Source organism: Manihot esculenta, chromosome 15, assembly GCF_001659605.2.
Source record: "Manihot esculenta cultivar AM560-2 chromosome 15, M.esculenta_v8, whole genome shotgun sequence".
NCBI lineage: Eukaryota > Viridiplantae > Streptophyta > Magnoliopsida > Malpighiales > Euphorbiaceae > Manihot > Manihot esculenta.
Window position 1 is genome coordinate 1,411,661 of NC_035175.2, and position 19,790 is coordinate 1,431,450.

Below are 19,790 nucleotides of genomic sequence, written 5' to 3' on the forward strand. Positions count from 1 at the left end.
ATTTATTCAATAACTTTTTAATAAACTTTTACTTAATACATATTAAAAAATAAAATTTTAAAAAATAATTTAGTTTTACAACGATATAAGTGAGTGTATATTGAAAATTACAATATTTTAATTATATTAAAATAATTATTTATGAGATGAATGAAATATTTAGATCAGTCTATAAATTTTAAAACTATTTAAAATAGAATCTAAAAAAATACTTAAAATAAATTATAAATTAAGAGTAAGGTATTAAATTTATAGGTATCTACTTATTTCAAAATTATTGAACTATTCAACTAAGTAAAAAAATTATATTATTTTTATATTTTTCTAAAAAAATATAAGCATTCAATTAACTTAAGTTATTCTAAAGCATATTTTACCCAATCACTTTAACTACATAAAAGTTACTTTAAACTAATTTTACTGACCAACATGCTTATTTAATTTGATTTGTAAAAATATATTTAATTGAAAAGTTTAAAATAAGTAGTGAAATTAAACGCTATCTTAATTTGAAAATTAAATAGTATATATTAAAATGTAACTATATAAAAAAAATCGAAAGGGAATAATTCTGTGCTGAAATTATATAATTATGGATGAATTAAAAATATTTAAAAAATACCTTTGAAATAAAATAGAAAAGTATGTTGACGACAAAATCATTCTCAGCGGACCTTTCTCTAAACTCTAATAATCTTCCTTTCCTTTTTCCCTCTATTTCCTTTTACAAGGAAATGTTGAGCTACATCCAACACTATAATAACAAACCTTAATCGTGACCGTAATTTACCATATATTTTTCATCAACGGTCGTCGCGCTGCAAGTATTTGAACTTTCGATTACGGGTTTCGTTTTAAAGCTGTATATATTCCTTTCTTTCGCGGCCTCAGTTCTTCCATGTCTTAGCTCTCTCCTCTCTCTTCTTCTTTGGCCTTTTGTTCTCTCTCCATATTTGCTTAGACTTTACTGGATTTGCTTAAACCAGAGATTTCTATGAAGATTTTTGGTTTTTCATTGATACTTTGATCAGTTGAAGTTTCAAAAGCATCGAAGTAGTTTTTGTTTGAATTTGGTTTTTCTTAGCTTTTGAACTTGAAGTAGCCAGAAATGCTTGAGCTTCGCGGTGAGTGAGCGAGTTTCTGCTCTGTCTGATTCTGTACGCTAGATTTGGATTTGCTGTGTTTTTTAGTAACCTTTGTTTGGACGGCAAGAAAAAAGCCGAGAAAACCTGTATGGAAAGTTTTTTCCCCCCTTAAATAGAAGAATATAAATTTTTATTTCTAGATCGGTTCACTTAAATCACGATATTTTTCCATACTCGCAGGACCTTGTTAACATAAAGCTAGTCGCAATTGATATGTTACCTTACAGATTCAAGTTACAGGATTTGAAGAAAGTTGAAAGCTTATACTCGACCTGTTGGTTGTAATTATATCAGTTTAAGAATCAGGATCTTCTTCTCATAGAGAATTCTTTATACTACAATGGCGCTCTCTCTAGCCTCTGTTTTGTCGAAATCGGAAGATGTAGTAGGATCGGATCACTCATCAGTGGTATCGATAAATCTTTTTGTGGCACTTCTCTGCGCATGTATTATTATTGGCCATTTACTGGAAGAGAACCGGTGGATGAACGAGTCCATCACAGCCCTTGCTATTGTCAGTATCGTTTTCTCTTTCTTACATTTGTGCATGTCATGTGTATAGTTTTGATGGTTTACATGTATAAAAAGGCATAATCTGCAATAGGTTTATGGTGAGTTAATGCAGGGTCTGTGCACTGGGGTGGTTATTCTGCTTACATCTGGAGGAAAGAGCTCACGTCTTTTAGTGTTTAGTGAAGATTTATTCTTTATCTATCTTCTTCCGCCAATTATTTTTAATGCTGGGTAAGTTGGGTACTTCTGATTTTCCCAATTTTCTGGTTCGGGGTTTGTTTATTCATTGGTTTGATGGTTACTGAAGGAAGAATAATGAAGGTACTAAAAATGCATAAATTTTAAAATCTTAGACTAGGAGAAAGCAAGCTATTACGGAATTAGTAATTACTGCGTTCAACAAAGATGAAAAGAATCATCGATATTTCAAGTGCTGTAGTCTATTATCTTAAGGCTGTATTTTGCTTCTCTTGCCATATAGACTGATCCAATTCAAATAAGTCCAGGTGGTAGAAGTGACTTCATATGCCTCTCAGAAACTAGCGACTGTAGAGACTAGGTTTATTTGGATGGTGTTAGCAGCCTTAGAATTGGAGTGATGGCTACATCATTCACCCATACAAATGCGTGTTTTTCTCTATTAAAAAAAAATGTCTCTTAGGATTCTCAATTTTCATGACCATCGTTGTGGTTTCCTCTGTTCCTCAATTTTGATTTTTATTGTTCGCCCACCAGTTTCCAGGTGAAGAAGAAGCAATTTTTCCGCAATTTCATGACTATCGTTCTCTTTGGTGCAGTTGGAACTTTGATATCCACTGGTGTCATATCTATAGGTAAACTGAAACTGTCGAATGTATCCATAGATAATTTCCCATGGTGCCATTTGCATGTGTAGATGCTGCTGCTGCTGAGCTGATGGTTGATTTTGTCCTTTATTGTAGTTTTATATCATAAACAGCATAAATAAAACATTCATAAACATGTAATGGGAATGATTCTATCGTTCTTCCATATTTCTAATTCATGATTTGCCATGTTTTTAGAATGGAGAATAATTAGAGAGAGGATGGAAACAGATGAAAGACTTATTATGGAAAATTATGAAGCTGTAAAAGGCAAACTAATTAATATTTTATCTTTTTGAGTTCTGAGAACTGGCCTTAGTTATACTTTCTCATGATTTTTGTTTTTCTATTTAGGTGCTATGCACTTCTTCAAGAAAATGAACATCGGTTCCCTTGACATAGGAGACTATCTTGGTATGCTAAATTTCGTTTATAATTTTTTTTTCTCTATTTTCCCACATTTTATGTATACTTATCTCCTTTTATTGCAGCAATTGGAGCAATATTTTCTGCAACGGATTCTGTTTGTACCTTGCAGGTATAAATGGCATAGTGAAGCTAATGTCTTTTTCATAGCTCTTGCAGAAAACACCCGGAGATTAGTTAACTATCTTAATTTAATTTATGTTCCTGCAGGTGCTTAATCAGGATGAGACACCTTTATTGTACAGTCTGGTCTTTGGAGAAGGTGTGGTAAATGATGCCACATCAGTGGTGTTTTTCAATGCAATCCAGAGCTTTGATCTCTCCCACATCAATTCTAGTGTTGCTATGCAATTTTTTGGGAACTTCCTAAATCTGTTTGTCTCAAGCACCATTTTGGGAGTTTTAGTAAGTATCTCACACTCCTCTCTGTTTTTTTCATTTTTCATGCATTTACTTGTTATGCACTTTCATGACATCATATATTATGCTTTTAATCTCTGCAGGCTGGACTACTCAGTGCATACATTATTAAGAAGCTGTACTTTGGCAGGTCTGTAAACATTGTCCTGCTCATTAACTTTCCCTATCATCTTAATGGCGGATGGAACACAGGAAAACATAATGATCAAAGCAGTTCAGTAGCAAGTGGCATAAAAAGGAACAAAAATGATTTTGAATTTATGAGTGGATTGTTGCTGTCAAATATATTTGTTATTTACTTGCTTTTAGTACCTTCTGATCTCATAGTGACCTCAAGTTGCTTCTTGCACAATAAATATGATGGTAGTTCATATAATATTAAATAATATCACAATATGTGAAATGAATTTTGGTGTAACGACTCGGTAGTTCTTATAATTTCTGTTTTATTGCAAAATCCAGGCACTCCACCGACCGTGAGGTTGCTCTAATGATTCTCATGGCTTACCTTTCATATATGCTGGCTGAAGTAAGTTTCAAACGAATAGTAAAGTAGGGCAACTCGCCTGAGACCCTCATTTTCTGCTTCCTTCAACTTGCAGATTTAAGATTTGGGGACAGAAGACTTTCTAACCTTGTCGAAATTTTGTTTTTTTTGTTCTTTTGCAGCTATTCTATTTAAGTGCCATTCTCACTGTATTCTTTTGTGGGATTGTTATGTCTCATTATACATGGCATAATGTGACAGAAAGTTCGAGAGTGACAACAAGGTATGTTAGCTATATTTGCGTAAATGTTACTGTGGAAGTTTTGATCGCAATCTTCCCTTTTCTTTTCTTTAGAGATGTAGTCTTAGTTGTTGCATTACTCATATTTGGCTTCTTATCAACCGTTTCAGGCATGCTTTTGCCACTTTGTCATTTGTCGCTGAGATATTCATTTTCCTGTATGTTGGCATGGATGCCTTGGACATTGAGAAATGGAAGTTTGTAAGCCACAGGTAAGAGCAAGGCTACTGCACAGAAGTGAGTTTAGGAAAATAAATTCCAAGATTGCATAATGCAAGTCAAATGCAGATAAGTGTACCCTTTTCTGAGTGTGGTGCTAATTATTTAATTCTGGTTTATTTCAGTCCTCGAACTTCTGTAGGTGTGAGTGCAATACTCTTGGGATTGGTTCTGGTTGGAAGGGCAGCCTTTGTTTTCCCCTTATCTTTTCTATCCAACTTGACTAAGAAGTCTTCCTACGAGAAAATTGACATAAAGCAACAGGTACTGCTTTCAAGATATTCCAGTTTCTAACCTTGGTGTTCTTGAACCAATGAACTAAATGTCCCTGTGGAATTTCACTTGGCAGGTAACAATTTGGTGGGCTGGTCTTATGCGTGGTGCTGTCTCAATGGCTCTTGCTTATAATCAGGTAAAGAAGATTGAATGCATGCTTTTGTTACAGGACATGAACTGAACTTTTCCTTTTTACCTATAAGCCGTTGATATTAGTTCCATTCTTCCGCCTCGAGCAGTTGTACAGTCCTGCCATACACTAACAAAGTCCAAAACTTGGGGATTTGGAAATGATTCTAATAGACTTTCTGCAATGATTTTACATTCTTTTCATGGAGTATGTTCATGTCCACTGAATGATTTTTTAATTATTATTTATGCAGTTTACTATTTCAGGCCATACACAGTTGCGTGGGAGTGCAATCATGATCACCAGTACAATCACAGTTGTCCTTTTCAGCACAGTGGTAAGACACTACCTCATTTGTGTATAGTTAAGCGAGGCAACCTGCTATAACAAGCTCTGCTCGTTGGGGCTTGGCCAGATGTAGGTAACCACAAGCCTATACAGCGAAACAAAAAAGACCAGGTTAGCTAATTGTTGGCTCTGTGCAGGTGTTCGGTTTGATGACAAAACCACTAGTGAGGATCCTGCTTCCATCTCCAAAACACAATTCCAACATGTCTTCTGAACCGTCCAGTCCTAAATACCTTACTGTGCCCCTTCTCAATGGGCAAGATTTAGAGGACAACAAGGGCAGCTCCAATTTTTCCCACCCAACCAGTTTAAGGATGCTCTTGAGTACCCCTTCTCACACTGTCCACCATTATTGGCGAAAATTTGATGATGCCTTCATGCGGCCTGTTTTCGGTGGCCGCGGTTTTGTACCTTACGTGCCCGGATCTCCAGCTGACGAAAGTCTTCTCCAATGGCAGCAGTGAGAGGAGAGAAATTTTCAACAAACATATGACTACTAATTTCGGTGTGAAATTTGTCCATAGTCAGAGATTTCAGAGTGAGGTTGTGACGCCATTTTTATAGTCAACCTGGCAGCTTGAAGTTTGTTTTTTTTTTCTTTTTGGGTTTTCATGTGTATATGGTTTGTCAACTGAGATTGCGTTCCAGAGAGCATATGATGTTCTCACTTCCCATACTGGATTTTGTAAAATCACTACTTACTGAAATTTTTACAGTTGTGCTGAAGCATTGGAGAAGATATCACCACTGTTTATTTTTCTGGAGTTGAAATATACTATATTGATTTGTCTGTCTCACTCTCTCTATATAATGTGTGCCTCTGAAAAGTGAAATTGTTTTATTCTGGTGCCTGGAACATGGAAATAATATAAATTACTATCTAGTCTCCATATATTTTTAAAAAATTTTAATTTTAAGGAAAAACTTAATTAAAATGTTATTGTATTATGCAAAATCAAATTCTTTCATCTTATGTATTAAAAAAATGGACATTAGTCAACTAAAAATAACGACTATATAGGCTAATTATGTCAAAATACAGGAACTACAAAATATATTGTAATCTTAACAGGGTAAACAATAAAGGAACTTGAAAGTCAGCAGATTCTGCCAAGAATTTTCGGATGGAAAGAAGAAATTTACATCATCAACAAGAATAGAACCTACGCAGTTAGTCCCAACTTTAAAGGAAACATTAATTTTCCAGTTACTATCCACAAAAAAAAAAAAAAAAAAAATTGAAATGTCAAAACTTTCCCTTGAAAATTTGGGAAACAGGACAACCCCTCACAAGCCAACACTAACTCCTGTTAAAAGCATCACATGCATTCTACAACTGTGAGGAAAATTTTTATATATGTATATATATGTATGAAAGGGAAATCTCAAGATATGGAACAATGCAAAAGCATCCGACCATAAAGGTATGAATTTTATAGCTTATAATTTCTTTTATTACAAGAGATCAGCTCCCTTTACATGCACCATTTCAAGAACTGCTACATACATATCACACAACAAATCAAATATGGAAAAAAAACACAAAAAAAAAGCTCTTTGCAATCAGATTCTCCTATACCTGTCCATTAGTACATACTCGACACGTTTAAATTACAAAAACCTTCTGCCTAGGGATGAAGAAGATATCCAAATGCCAGACTGATGAGAGCAACCATACAAACATAAAGAAGAGGAAAACCCACCTGAATTCTTTTCATTCTTTTTCTCCTTAACAACTCCTACAAAGAGGAAACAGCCAATATAAGAATCACTATACAACTGGAAGCGTTTTACTTCTCTTATGCTTGAGATAAGTCAAATGTACAAGATGGTTAGCTATCATTTGATCCAAGTTAGTTCTGCACAACTCCTTATCCATCCCAAGCATTAAAACATGATTCAAATTGTGAGGATTAGAGATGACAAAGTTTTACGGTATTTACAAGCACAGATAATTAATGAATACCCACTTAAGGCAGAATGGAAGATTTGGGTAAACCGACTGAAATTTAATATTTAGAGAGTTAAAAGATATTGTAGCTTTATCTTTTCACCATAGCGGGTTTCCACTTTTGTCTAGTAGACTTTACCACTGAACCACAAAACTAGTATAGCAGAAAACTTCTCCAGCTTTTTATCTGGGTTATTACTTACTAGCCTTAACAATAGGAAAAGCAGAGTAATAAATTACTCACTACTTCATGCTTGAGAATATCCTTCTCTCTAATGGCTGCGCTCCTCTCTTTAGTCAGCTTTGTGATTGTATGATCAGCCTGCAGAAACAAAAAAAAACCAATAAGGATGACCTTGATAACTGAGTGGTATATCATCATAAAATAATTTCTCCAAAAGCTTTTCATACTAATGATTTTTCAAAGAGGAAAAATGACAATATAAATGGTATGGTTTATGACAGAAGAGGCATATATTTCCCCTGAAGAGGACAGAAATGAATGCAAGGCTACCATAACACTAAGTTGAAACCACAATGGTAGAGAACAGACCTCTTGTAATTTTGAACTCGTTAGTTGTAGCTTTGATTTCAACTCCTCCAAATCCTTAACTAACTTTGGTTCCACTGCCTCCTTGGCTGATTCAAAGTTCATTGCATTATCAACATGTCTGGCCTCAGCATCTTTAGCTGCCTTTAACTCCTCCATATCCTTTGCAGGCTGAAAGTCTGCAACATCCTCAGCTAACTGATACAAGAGGCATAGGAATTATGTCAGGTTTATAGAGTGTTTGTGAAAAGCAAACAGCAACTAAGCATATTTCTGCTGCAACTTTCACTTCCCAGATCCCTCTGAAATGCACAAGTCAATAAAACTGCTATAATCAGAGGGCTAGATCTTGCATGCTATTGCAAACTGTCAAACTACTGTAGGTAGACAACTACCAATGTCAAGCAGCTACGTACATGGCAACAGATCATGCAATTGCATGAATAGAGCCCCATGAGAATGCTCCAAGAACTAGACAAAAACAGATAAGTAAACATGCAACAAAAATGAAACTTGAGGGGCTAGGGGAGAGGAAGAGGAGGTACTGGAGCTTTGTTGAGATGATCTTAACAACAGTATATAAACTTCTTACCCTTTGAGGTGGAGGTATGTTCTCAATGCCATTTTGTGCTATATTTTTGTGCAATGGGGCATCATAAGATGAGTCTTTCTTCAATTCTCCATTGTTTGGAAGCAGAACGGGTGAATGTGGTGGACTAATAAGAACAACCCTCAGCTTCTTCTCATCAATGTATTTCCCACTTTCTTTAGAAAACTGCCAAATAAGACAAGATGATATTACTAAAGGAAAAATACAAAACAAAATAGAGCCACAAATTCTTACTACATAAATATATAAACTGAAAGGAAACGGCATATTCTTACCATGCCAGAGGTAATGTCCTCATCAGTTGTTCCAAAGGGCACAACTGTGCTTTGAATAAGGAACTTGTCTTTGCACTGCAAATCAGGGGGAGCTACCTTCTGAGCTTGCATGGTAACTACAAGAACCAAAAAATGTGAACAACAACCTATCTATTATATTTCCTGATAATGTAAGAAAATAGCAGTAACTTATGGGTTCCACTACCGTGGAAGTTGGCTTATAACCATGGCTTTAACAATCAAATTATGACTAGCAACATGCTTAACAATGTCCTTGTTGTATCAAAGCTTTCTTCATAACTAAGAACAAGAAGCTTATTTATTTTCACAAAAAGCATAATTCTCACCCAAATCAATAGGTGACATGAAATAATTGAGCTTAAAACATATGCTATCTTTTTTTTTTTTTTTGGCCTTTCAAAATGACTTAGTGTATAGCAGTATGTGCTAATATTATGAACACATATTCAATAAAATTTCAGCTAATTTAAGAGAGAAGATGGTCATAAACCTGTGAATTCGCAAGTTGCTTTTGGCCTAATAATGCCTATGTTAGGCCGTACGCAATATTTTTTTGGAGATGTAGTCTTCACCTGCCAGTAATTTTTTGTGAATTATTTAGTTTTTCCATGTATCATATAGAACGCACTGATCTTTTCTTTTTTGAAATAATTTCACATGCATTGAACATTTGCACAGCTATTGCATCGTAGGCATAAATGCGAGGAACATAGAGGTCGCACCTTGAATGCAACATACTGATCAGACCTGTTACCCAATTGAACTGAACACGAGCTTTGTTTCTTCAATTCAACTATACAAGCCAAATTCGTTACTTTAGCAATTCATTAAACAACCAAGTCACTGGAAAAGAAAATGCACTACATCTTGGGAAAATTGGGGAAAAAAAAGATCCAAGCAGACAATTGTTCTCGTGTGAAGGATGATAAATTTGTGAACTTTGAGATTTTTTTTTATTTTCGAAAACTTTGAGATTGAAGTGAGCCATTAATAAGTTGATTTCATGTTGAAGCAATCAGTCGTATGGAAAAACGATGTCCCAATCTTTAACATATGAATTTAACGGTACTACCACAGTAAATTACCCTCCACAGAGCAGAGCAAATCATACTCACAGGTAAACTTGAGTTCTCGGGGCTGGATTTCCAAGAGCTCCGAAGTCATGACTCTAAACACCCAAAACAATAAAAACAAAATAAAGAAAAATTGTCAATTAACCAATAACATCACTAAAAAAAAAAATTAAAATTGGTAAATGAAACAAATACAGCACTAGAGAAGACGACTGATCAAGCATAAAATTAACTAGTTGATCAAAATGTATATCATATAACACACAAAATTAAACAGTAATACAAGGCATACTGATAATTCATAGAAAATGCAGATCCGAACAAGAAGAGGCTTCGAAATCGCAGAGAGAGAGAGAGAGAGTTGTGCAGAGTAAAAAGGATGGTGGTTTCTCGGGTGATCGAGAGAGAGAGAGAGAGAGAGAGAGAAGGAAGAGTGTTATTGGGGAATGTGAGAGAGTTTGGTCCCTGACACAGACGCAGAGCAGAAGAGATGAGATAGAGAGAGAGAGAGAGAGAGAGAGAGAGAGAGCGGTTGTACCGGCTGCTTCTACCTTGTTGTTTCGCTTCTTTGTTTCTATCAAAAACTAACACCCTTCTCTCCAACGGCTCACTCGGCTTGCGCGCTTCTTTTTAACCAAGTTTTTCAGACGCTGCTACTGCCTCTGACCCACCATCCAATCAGTATCCTATTTATACATCAGGATATGTATTTTTAATGTTCAATTAATTAATTTTAAAATTTTATCAATTCATTGAAATTAGCTATTAAGAAACTTTTAACTTTTTAAATAAAGAAACGTTGATATTGCATTTGGAACGTTTAAAAAATATAAAATATGACCATTTTATATCGTTACTTTATTGAGAATGAACATGTACTTTTTAAATAGTTCATTTTAGTTCGGTGAAATTTTTTTTAAAAAGAAAAAGAAAAGAAAGAAAGAAAACCCGCGAGACGTGCGTTTAAAGGAAGCAACGCAACAGAGGAACCGAATTTAGGAGCCGATGCATGGCTAAACTGGTAACGCTAATGGCTTTGCAGGAACCAAGGCCAACGGTTTTATTTTAAATGCCAAATATTTACGCCAGTATTTTTTAACAACCCATCTTATACTAATTGTTACGTATTTCGTTAGTTATAAGCTCGATTTGTATATGTTTCTGTTTTTTTAAATAAAAAAAATTAAATTTATTAACTTTGAACAATGGGATAAAGTATGAATTATTTTAAACAACATTTTTTAAAAAACTTAAAAAAACAAAAAAAAAAGGCAAAGCGGTGCTTTAGTTGCCGACAATAAAAAAAGGAACCGGTAAAGGATAAAAGAAAAAGAAGGGCACATTTTGATTATGCCCTTTGGTAAATAGCAGGTCAGCATAAAAAAGAAAAAAAGCCAGCCATATTTTCTCTTATGATGTTTCTTTCTTTTGAAGTCAAAAAGTAAAATACAATGGCTTTCTTTACATCTCCCACTTCTGAGCAAAGTTCACAAATTTAAAAAGTATATTTCTTTTGCAGCTATTTGGGACCTTCTTATGTGTCGAACCATCAGAATCCAACTAGGCAACATTTTCACTCGGCCTAGCTTTGATCAGATCAAGATCCATCGTGCTGTAAGTGAATCAAGCTTTATTCAAAATTTGGTACCATAAAAGCTTGGTCTCACTTGATTTATTTTCCATAAATCAACCAAGTTTAAGTTTAATTTATTGATGAAGTAAATTTAAATTTACAGATATTTAATCCCTTAAATTTCAAATTTTCATTTGTTTATACGTGTCGTGAGTTGATTCAAATTAAATTGTATTTTTTAATTTAACTAAAATAGCAGTTTTTCTATTAAATCAACCAATTTTAATACATAAAAGTGGACATGAGAAAGGCAACTTTATACACGTTTAATTTAATTTTTTTGGTCATTTTTTTCGCCTTTTTCATATTTTAATTCACTCCTAAAATGTGTATCATTAACAAATCACGCTATCTCCTTCATATATGAAAAAAATATCTTATATATATATTTATTGAATATTTTTAATTTAAATTTATCTGATTTGATTGTGCAATTTTTTTATATCTCTTTTAATTTAATCTGTGAAACAAAATTTTTTTAATCGGGAAAATAATTTATTTATATAAAAATATTATTATTATTATTATTCTTTTGATATATTAATTTAATTATTATTTAAAGAATTAAGAAAGTAATCGATAAAATTAAAATGTTAATAATAATAAAATTGTATGTAATGATAAAATTTAAAGACCAGATAATAATTTATCATGAACGATATTATATTTTGTTATTTATTAATAGAAAATATATAAATATATAAAATTAAAATTTATGAATTTTGTTTTTAATTATGACAAACCAAAAAAAAAAAAAAACAAGTGACCGAATGTTAAATTGTTGGTGGCGGTTGGCCACCAAGCCAAGAAAACCCAAATCGGGCTGTTATGGTTGATAACTTAACCCTGAAACCAAACACTGGAGAAAACAAAACGGAGAACCAAACAGTCCGAATTTCGATAGAAACAAAGCCAACAATTCTTTTGATCTCAACAAACAAGCAGCCACGAAAGATGGCAATTCGAGTATAAAACAAGAAGCAGTTCATCAGTCCCTGAATCTTGAGCACTTGCCCTTTCACGCACACACTCCTAGTGCTCACTCTCTCTCTCTCTCTCTGCGTGTTCTTTCTTCTTGTTGAACAAGCAGCCATGGCCTCTATTTCAGGAGCTTCGATCTCCATGACTTCTTTCTCAAGGTCCTCCAAGCTTACCTTCCTGGTAAATTACAATCTTGTTCTGCTTTCCCTTCTCTTTGTTTGATTTATTTGTTTATTATTGATGCTCTTGGTGCTTGCTTCTTCATGTTTTCTTATTACCCTGATTGAAATGTCTGGCCTTTTCATGAGTCCTAAATCTTGAACTTGTATAGCTTCTTTCTGTTTTCCGTTATTATTATTTTGGGAAGAGGGATTGTTTTTAGATTTGCTACCCAATTCATATAGACTCTAATTCATGCAATAGAGTTTCTTTCTTTCTTTTTTTTTGAATTCTTTTGAGGCATTTGGTATATTGCTGATTCTGAGCTAATAAAATCCTTTCAAATTATTTCACTCATTCAAATGCCATAAATCATCTAGCAAAAGCTAATCTGGCCATGTGTTTGATGTCATATTCTGAAATTTGTTTCCTATTTAAATGCTAAACCTTGTCAGGCTTTGATCCCAGGTGGTTTTGAATCCGTCAATACGGTTGTAGTGTGACGATCAATTTGGTGCCGTTTTTATATATACTATTATTAAATTTAGGATGCTCTTGGCGATATAATTATCTTTCATTGTATAAGCATACCTGGACTTACATGGTTTTTCTGTTCTAACTTTTGGGCAGACACCAAGCAATGGTATCTCAAGTCTGAGGTCGGTTTCACTTCCCATTAGAGGAAGGAGCATCCCCTCTCTTAGGTTGCAAAAGGGAGCATCTCATTTCCGCGTTTCCTGTGTGGTGTGTACTTTAAGCCTTTATTTAGACTACAGACATAGTTGAATATTGCTTTAGCATTGAATCTGTATAAGCATGGCCTTTATGGTTGGTTCTGTAATAGAAGTTATACACATGTTCCTCTCATTCTATTGGATACTTGGTGATGTTGTTTGTCAAATAAATTCTGGCGAAACTGAATTGAACGAGATCACATTGTATGTTTTCTGTGTCATATTTTGATTTGACATAATAGGGTGTTAAATTAGACCGTACATTGCGCATGATCAGGGTTTTCAAGCTATCTGTGTCTTCATCATTATTTGACATGAAAATGAACTTGTTTTTCAGTAATTTAGTTTACAAATAATTTTGTAATTCAAAGGATGATTCTGGTTACTTAATAGTGTGCTCTTAAGCTCTAGTAATTTCATTACTTGTTGGTAGATACACTTAGTTAAAATATACTTACTAATGGTTATACGCACATGGCATCCACTAAATAGCATCCTTTTTATATAAATGAGATACAGCCAGCAAGTGATGCCTATTTTTGTTAGCAGGCTAAACCAGAGACGTTGGACAAAGTGTGTGAAATTGTGAGGAATCAGCTAGCACTATCAGCTGACGCTGTTGTCAATGCAGATTCGAAATTTGCTGTATTGGGAGCCGATTCTCTTGACACGGTACTTCACTGTCCGCTCCTATATTTTAAACCTATCTCTTCGCCCAACATAGTATGAGTAAGAGGGTGTTTGTCTTGACTTAATTTCAGCTTATAAGCTATAAAAATAAGCTGAAATGTTTCTGCATAACATTTTTTTGGCTGAATTTTTTTATTTTTTTTTGGGATTGGGGTGAGAGGGGCTAGCTTGTCATTTTAGTTGTTTGACCAAGTATTTCACTATATTGTCCTCGTTTAATTTTAGAACTCTATCACATATCTTATTTAAATTACTCTTTCGTAATTGTAATAATAAATCTACTTATCAGTTGCTTTTTCTGAAACATGTGAACTACTTATTGACCATTTACACTTGATTGATTGAAATAGTTTAAAAGTACTAATTTTCGTAAGGTAAGCAAAAAAACCCTTTAATAGTATATTATTGTTTATGTTGTATGTAACATTGTATCATTGTTTATGTTGTCTATATCAATGTCAGCAGCATGATTTGCTTTCTTTTAATTATTTATACTTTTCCCTTTTGGTTGGTAGTTGAATGCACATCTACATATTCTGTATGTTTTCTCATTTCAACCCCTCTCTCTCTCTCCCTCTCTCCCCCTCCCCCGGGCCCTCCTTCTTTTGGATAAACAAACTTTCTTGCAAGAAATTAGAGCTGACATATAGCATCAGGTTGTTTACCAGCCTGCATTCCAGAATTCTGACAAAAATACTGGACATATTATTGTTTAGCTACCAGAGCAGTTATATCTAAACTTAACAAAGATTGTGGATTGAGCAGTTATATCTAAAGTATCTCCCTTAATCACTTGTGACTGCAAAGTTACAGAGGAGTTCTCCTCAGGGAACAATCCTCTGTTTAGATTGTCATCACTATTATCCTCATCAGCTTACAATTTCTCTTATTCTCATCAACTTAAATTACCTTCTTTTATTCAGGTTGAGATCATAATGGGACTTGAGGAGCAATTTGGAATCAGCGTGGAAGAAGAAAGAGCCCAGAGTATTAGAACTGTTCAAGATGCTGCAGATCTCATTGAGGATCTTCTTGAGAAAAAATAGTACTTAAAAGTGGTATAAAGACATGGTAGTCCTATATTTTAATGTCTTTTTTTGGGGGGGTGGGGGAGTGGGGCGGTTGCCGTTTTAGCGAACCGAAAATAACCCACCAAGGGTTTTGTTGAATTTCCTTTTTATATAAGTTATGTGCCTCTCAGGTAGAACTTGCAAGTGAAGCCTGGAATTGTTATGTTAACAGTTAAATATATTATAAGCATGTGATTTTGCAAAAGTATCCTCTTATTTTCAGTTTTAATGGTGGACAACGCAACATCAGCATAATCCTGAAAGACATTGTTTGATATCTGCTGGGACAATGCAATCAACTTTTAACGTCAAAATGACGCATGATGTCAATCCGTGTGGCCCTTAGTCCAATTGAACTAAGTTTAGCTTCCTAACACTCCCTTGTGAGAATTGAAAATACCCTTGTGAGAATTGAAAATAAATTGGCTAAACAAGCCGAAAGCACCTCCAATAGAAATTAGCTAAAGAATATAATCTGGAGAGTAGCTGAAGAATGTAACATGAGGGAGGGTTTTGGCAAAGTGAGAGCAACTTCAGTAACTTAGTGGTGGTTGATCTGAAATTCAAAAAATAAAAAATAATAAGCTATGGTTGATGTTCTGAAATTCAAAAAGTAAATTCAAAAAGTAATAAGCTGAAATCTTAAAAATAAAAAATAAAATTTATAGTAGTGTTGTAAGTTTAGGTGGAGAGGAAGCCGTTGTCCACCAGCGACATTTAACTGTTTTTCTGCTACAATATCATATGTTTCTGTCACTTAAATCCGTACGTACAAGAGTGTCAGGATCCCTACGGCCATTTAACTCTCCCAGCGCGTATGCGGGCAGGGCTGCGAAGTGATTGAGTCAATTTTTCTCCTTCACGTCACGTTGGATTGCTTCCTATTGGATCCGAGTCTTCGATAGGTCCGGTCTGCCTCATGCGACCGGATTAGGATTTGAGATGCTGGATCGGCCCGTTTAAAAAGGGCTTGATGAATTTCGGACCAATATTTTTTTCTTAAATCTAACCTAGGCCCAAATAAATGAAGTTCGGCTGTTATCAATTGTGATGGTCGAAGATAATAAAAGAAAATTTGACGATGGTCGAAGATAATAAAAGAAAATTTGATGAAGGAAAATTTAAAAGTGCACAGTAGAAGTTTGTGATTGGTTGATTAAAATGTCGAGTGGGATTTCTGCTTGTGATTGATTGATTAAAATGCCGAGTGGGATTAGGGAAGGGAAGTGGACTAAAATGTCGAGTGAGATTCGGAAAGGGAAGTGGAAATTCAATAAAATGAGATTACAAGTGTACAAAGGGTGGGCAAGAATTTCTCTACAAGTGCTCTCACAAGTTCTAAAAGGGGTATTTATAGTTGTGCATGGGTCCAATATGTGACTAAAAATTAAGGGCTTGTTGAGCAAACATTCCAATGACAACTTGCCACATGGAAGCTTCTTGAGAAGCCTTACTGCTGCCGCCTCTCCCATTTGGTGTCCAGCTCCCTTCAGCAGCTTTGGGAATCTTCCCATGCTGAACACACAAAAACTACGCTAAAACTGGGCCAAAACTAGGACAATTGCAATCTGCCAGCTCCTGTTGGAAATTGTTCGGCCTGCTTGCACTCATCGATCGGCATGAGTTTTGCGGCCCAACGCTCCTCTTGCCTTTTGTCGGCCTGCTGCTGGCCCGTGCGCTCCACCTGGCTTGCTGCTGGCCCGCGTGCTCCACCTGGCCTGCTGCTGGCCCGCACGCTCCACCTGGCCTGCTGTTGGCCCGCGTACCAGGACCTGGCCCGGCCCGCAAGATCCTCACAGCCCACTCAGCATTTGATCCAGCGACAGCTCCAGCCCGCAAACGCCAATTCGAGCCCAGCGCTTCTCCAACTCAACTCAACGCCTAGCCCACACGAAAATTAAAATATTTTTTAAATTTAAATAGTATACGAAAAACTTATTTATTATTAAAATATTATATATATATATATATATATATTAAAAAAAATTAAAATTTATTATACTGTTAAAAATAAAATTTAATATTTTTAAAATAAATATAAATTAAGAGATAATAAAATTTAATAGTTATTTAAAAATATAATATTTTAATTTTTGAAAATATTTAATATGTTTTATTTTTTTATTTTAAAATTATTTTAATAAAGTTGTTCTATTTTTTTATTTTAAAATTATTTTAATAAAGAAAGCTCTTCGGCACTATAAGTGCCGAAGAGCCACGCAGGGGCATGCATGTACGGCATGCATGGCGCTTTACGGTCCGTGACCCTATTTCGACAGTGTTGGTGTCGAACTAGAACCCGCCTCAAAGCTCTTCGGCACTATAAGTGCCGAAGAGCTGACTAATGCATGCAGGGCCGTATCTGCATCACGGCCCTGCATGTACGCAGGGGCATGCATGTGGCCCTGCATGCACGCAAGGGCATGCATGCATGCTGGTGCATACATGGTGCTTTACAGTCCGTGACCCTATTTCGACAGTGTTGGTGTCGAACTAGAACCCGCCTCCGCCTATAAATTATCCCACCAATCACCCCCCAATCACCAATCACTCCGACCAATCACTCTATCCCTCTATACATCACTCTCATTTCCGGTCTCTCTGTAAATTACCACATCCATTACTTTATAAATTATTTAAAATTTGCATTATATCTCAATAAATTACGTTCTATAAACTGTTTTTTCCCCTCTACAAATTTCACAAAAATATTATTTCTACTCTTATTGATTCGAATACAAAAGAAGAAATGCAGGTAAGTTTAAAATATTTTATATTCTGAATTTTTATTTTCTTTATGTATATAGTAAATGGTGGTAAAATTATTTATTATTCTTTTTTTTTTCAGAGAAATGGCAGTTCCTGCATATGCTAATATTCATTGGGATGGTAATGTTATAAATAGTTTTAATGGTTACGATTATGATGGAGGTTTTTCAAAGATTATTCCATTGGGTAAATGGATAAGTTTTAATCAATTGGTCGGTAAAATTGCTCGTGCTGCCGTGCAATTGGATTATCCAAGAATAATAAATTTATAGAGACGATTAGTTTTAGAAAGCCTACAATTGTGGATGGATCCTTACAATTTGAATGTAAGGAGATATGGGGTGAAGATGATGTTGTAGTATGTTTAATTACTTGTATCAAATTGGTGGTATACCTGGTATATAAATATATGTTAAGATACTTCGTTTTGTTGATACTATAAATGAGGATGCTGATATTGGTCCATCTGGAACTGCTGTTGAATCAAATGATGAACCATGTGAAGAGCAAAATGTAGTTGATGATTATGGTTTATCTGATAGTCTTGCAGGACCGTCAATTAATTTATCTGATAGTCTTGCAGGACCGTCAATTAATTTATCTGATACAGTAGAGAATGAGGACGAGGACGAGGATGAGAACGACGATGATTCATGGATGTCTACTGAGGATGATGACGATGATAATGGACAGGAGAATATTGGTAGTGAGTCTCGATATTACAACACACAATTTCCTAATCCTATTGTGCCTGTTGTTCATCCTCCCCCATATGCAGAAATAGACTTTGATTTGCTGAGGGTGGATCCTTATGATAAGCCAGAAGGTCGTTATTTTTGGGATCCTTCGCAAGAGTTTTAAGTTGGGATGATATTTTCTTCGAGAGATGCAGTGGCTGCGGCTGCAAAAGAATATCATCTAAGACATCACCATCAATTTTGTTATCATGAAACAAGGGAGAAGAGGTATTCTATAAAGTGTAAAGACAAAGACAGTGGATGTGCATGGAGGCTTCGAGCATCCAAGAAAGAAGGGGAGGATGTATGGAAAATTACGAGATACAATGGACCGCACACATATACAAATCCTCAGGTAACAAAAAACCATAGCCAATTGGAAGAGAATTTCATTTGTTCATTCATATTTGCATTAATTGAACATCAACCCGATATAAAAATTGTTGCCCTACAAATTGAAGTGCGGGATAAATTTGAGTACAAGCCGTCTTATCAGAAAACATGGAAAGCTAAGTAGAAGGCAATTGCACGGCTTTATGGGAGTTGGGATGAATCATACAGTCGTTTGCGTTGATTCATGACTGCCCTTCATCAGTTTAACCCAGAAACAGTATACATAATCGAAGATAATCCACATTGGATAAATGAGCGATTAAATCGATGTGTCGTGTGTTTGACCGTATGTTTTGGGCTTTTAAGCAATTGATTGAGGGATTTAAATATTGCTGACCTGTTATCTCAATCGATGGGACATTCTTGTACGGAAAATATACCGGGTGTATACTGTGTGCAACCGCACTTGATGGAAATAATCAACTATTTTCATTAGCTTTTGCCATTGTTGATAAGGAGGACGGTGACAATTGGTTATGGTTTATGGATTGCTTAAGGATCTTCGTGACCAATTGAGAAGATTTATGTGTAATTTCATATCGCCATGCTGGAATTCTTAAGGCGATGTAGAAAGATTGGTGGCAACCTCCATCTGGTCATCATCGTTACTGCATCAGACATGTTCTGAGTAATTATAATAAGACATTAAAAAATGCAGCAATAAAGGAAGCGTTGCGCAAGGCAGGTATGTGTCATGTTTTAATACGAAGTTTACTTAGTATTTTAAATTTAATGTCTCTTTTGACTCGTGGTAATTTAACTGTTATAAACTTGTCATTTATATCAGCAAATGAAAATCAGAAAAGAAAATTTTATGATGCAATGAACAATATTCGGGAGGTGCACCCATAATCATACGATTGGGCAATTAAGATAAATTTAGAGAAATGGACGAGATCGTATGATGGTGGACAGAGGTATGGCGTGATGACAACGAACATGGCAGAATCGCACGGCATGATGAAAGGATTTCGGGCGTTGCCAATAACGGCAATGGTTGAAAAAATATTTTTCCAGTGTGTCCATTATTTTGA

General features: G+C 35.1%; 3 protein-coding genes across 8 annotated transcripts; 2 read left to right on the top strand and 1 right to left on the bottom strand.

Moving 5' to 3' along the window:
• The first annotated feature begins 880 nt into the window (after positions 1–880).
• LOC110601209 (sodium/hydrogen exchanger 2) lies at positions 881–5,904 on the top strand. 3 transcript variants are annotated; one of them, XM_021738263.2, is made up of 15 exons: positions 881–1,231; positions 1,326–1,659; positions 1,750–1,889; positions 2,394–2,491; positions 2,858–2,917; positions 2,995–3,041; positions 3,140–3,334; positions 3,433–3,479; positions 3,812–3,878; positions 4,019–4,119; positions 4,248–4,349; positions 4,482–4,620; positions 4,706–4,768; positions 5,016–5,099; positions 5,248–5,904. In XM_021738263.2, the coding sequence occupies exons 2-15, from the start codon at positions 1,486–1,488 to the stop codon at positions 5,572–5,574; spliced, it is 1,644 nt and encodes a 547-aa protein (XP_021593955.1). In that variant the 5' UTR covers positions 881–1,231; positions 1,326–1,485; the 3' UTR covers positions 5,575–5,904. The 3 variants fall into 3 exon arrangements, with proteins under 3 accessions (XP_021593955.1, XP_021593954.1, XP_021593956.1); XM_021738262.2 differs by having other exon boundaries at positions 881–1,124; XM_021738264.2 differs by having other exon boundaries at positions 881–1,124; positions 1,771–1,889.
• Positions 5,905–6,501: 597 nt separating this feature from the next.
• Positions 6,502–10,218, bottom strand: LOC110601174 (vesicle-associated protein 1-2). 3 transcript variants are annotated; one of them, XM_021738217.2, is made up of 9 exons: positions 10,129–10,218; positions 9,633–9,685; positions 9,240–9,310; positions 9,008–9,089; positions 8,497–8,612; positions 8,204–8,386; positions 7,615–7,809; positions 7,306–7,383; positions 6,502–6,849 (listed from the first exon to the last, which is right to left on the bottom strand). In XM_021738217.2, the coding sequence occupies exons 2-9, from the start codon at positions 9,679–9,681 to the stop codon at positions 6,739–6,741; spliced, it is 885 nt and encodes a 294-aa protein (XP_021593909.1). In that variant the 5' UTR covers positions 9,682–9,685; positions 10,129–10,218; the 3' UTR covers positions 6,502–6,738. The 3 variants fall into 3 exon arrangements, with proteins under 3 accessions (XP_021593909.1, XP_021593910.1, XP_021593908.1); XM_021738218.2 differs by having other exon boundaries at positions 10,142–10,196; XM_021738216.2 differs by lacking the exon at positions 10,129–10,218 and adding an exon at positions 9,883–10,122.
• A 1,876-nt stretch (positions 10,219–12,094) lies between these two features.
• On the top strand, positions 12,095–15,062 carry LOC110600945 (acyl carrier protein 1, chloroplastic). Of its 2 annotated transcripts, none has more exons than XM_021737900.2 (4): positions 12,095–12,384; positions 12,994–13,107; positions 13,644–13,769; positions 14,711–15,062. In XM_021737900.2, the coding sequence occupies exons 1-4, from the start codon at positions 12,316–12,318 to the stop codon at positions 14,831–14,833; spliced, it is 432 nt and encodes a 143-aa protein (XP_021593592.1). In that variant the 5' UTR covers positions 12,095–12,315; the 3' UTR covers positions 14,834–15,062. The 2 variants fall into 2 exon arrangements, with proteins under 2 accessions (XP_021593592.1, XP_021593593.1); XM_021737901.2 differs by having other exon boundaries at positions 12,105–12,384; positions 13,647–13,769.
• The last annotated feature ends 4,728 nt before the right edge of the window (positions 15,063–19,790 follow it).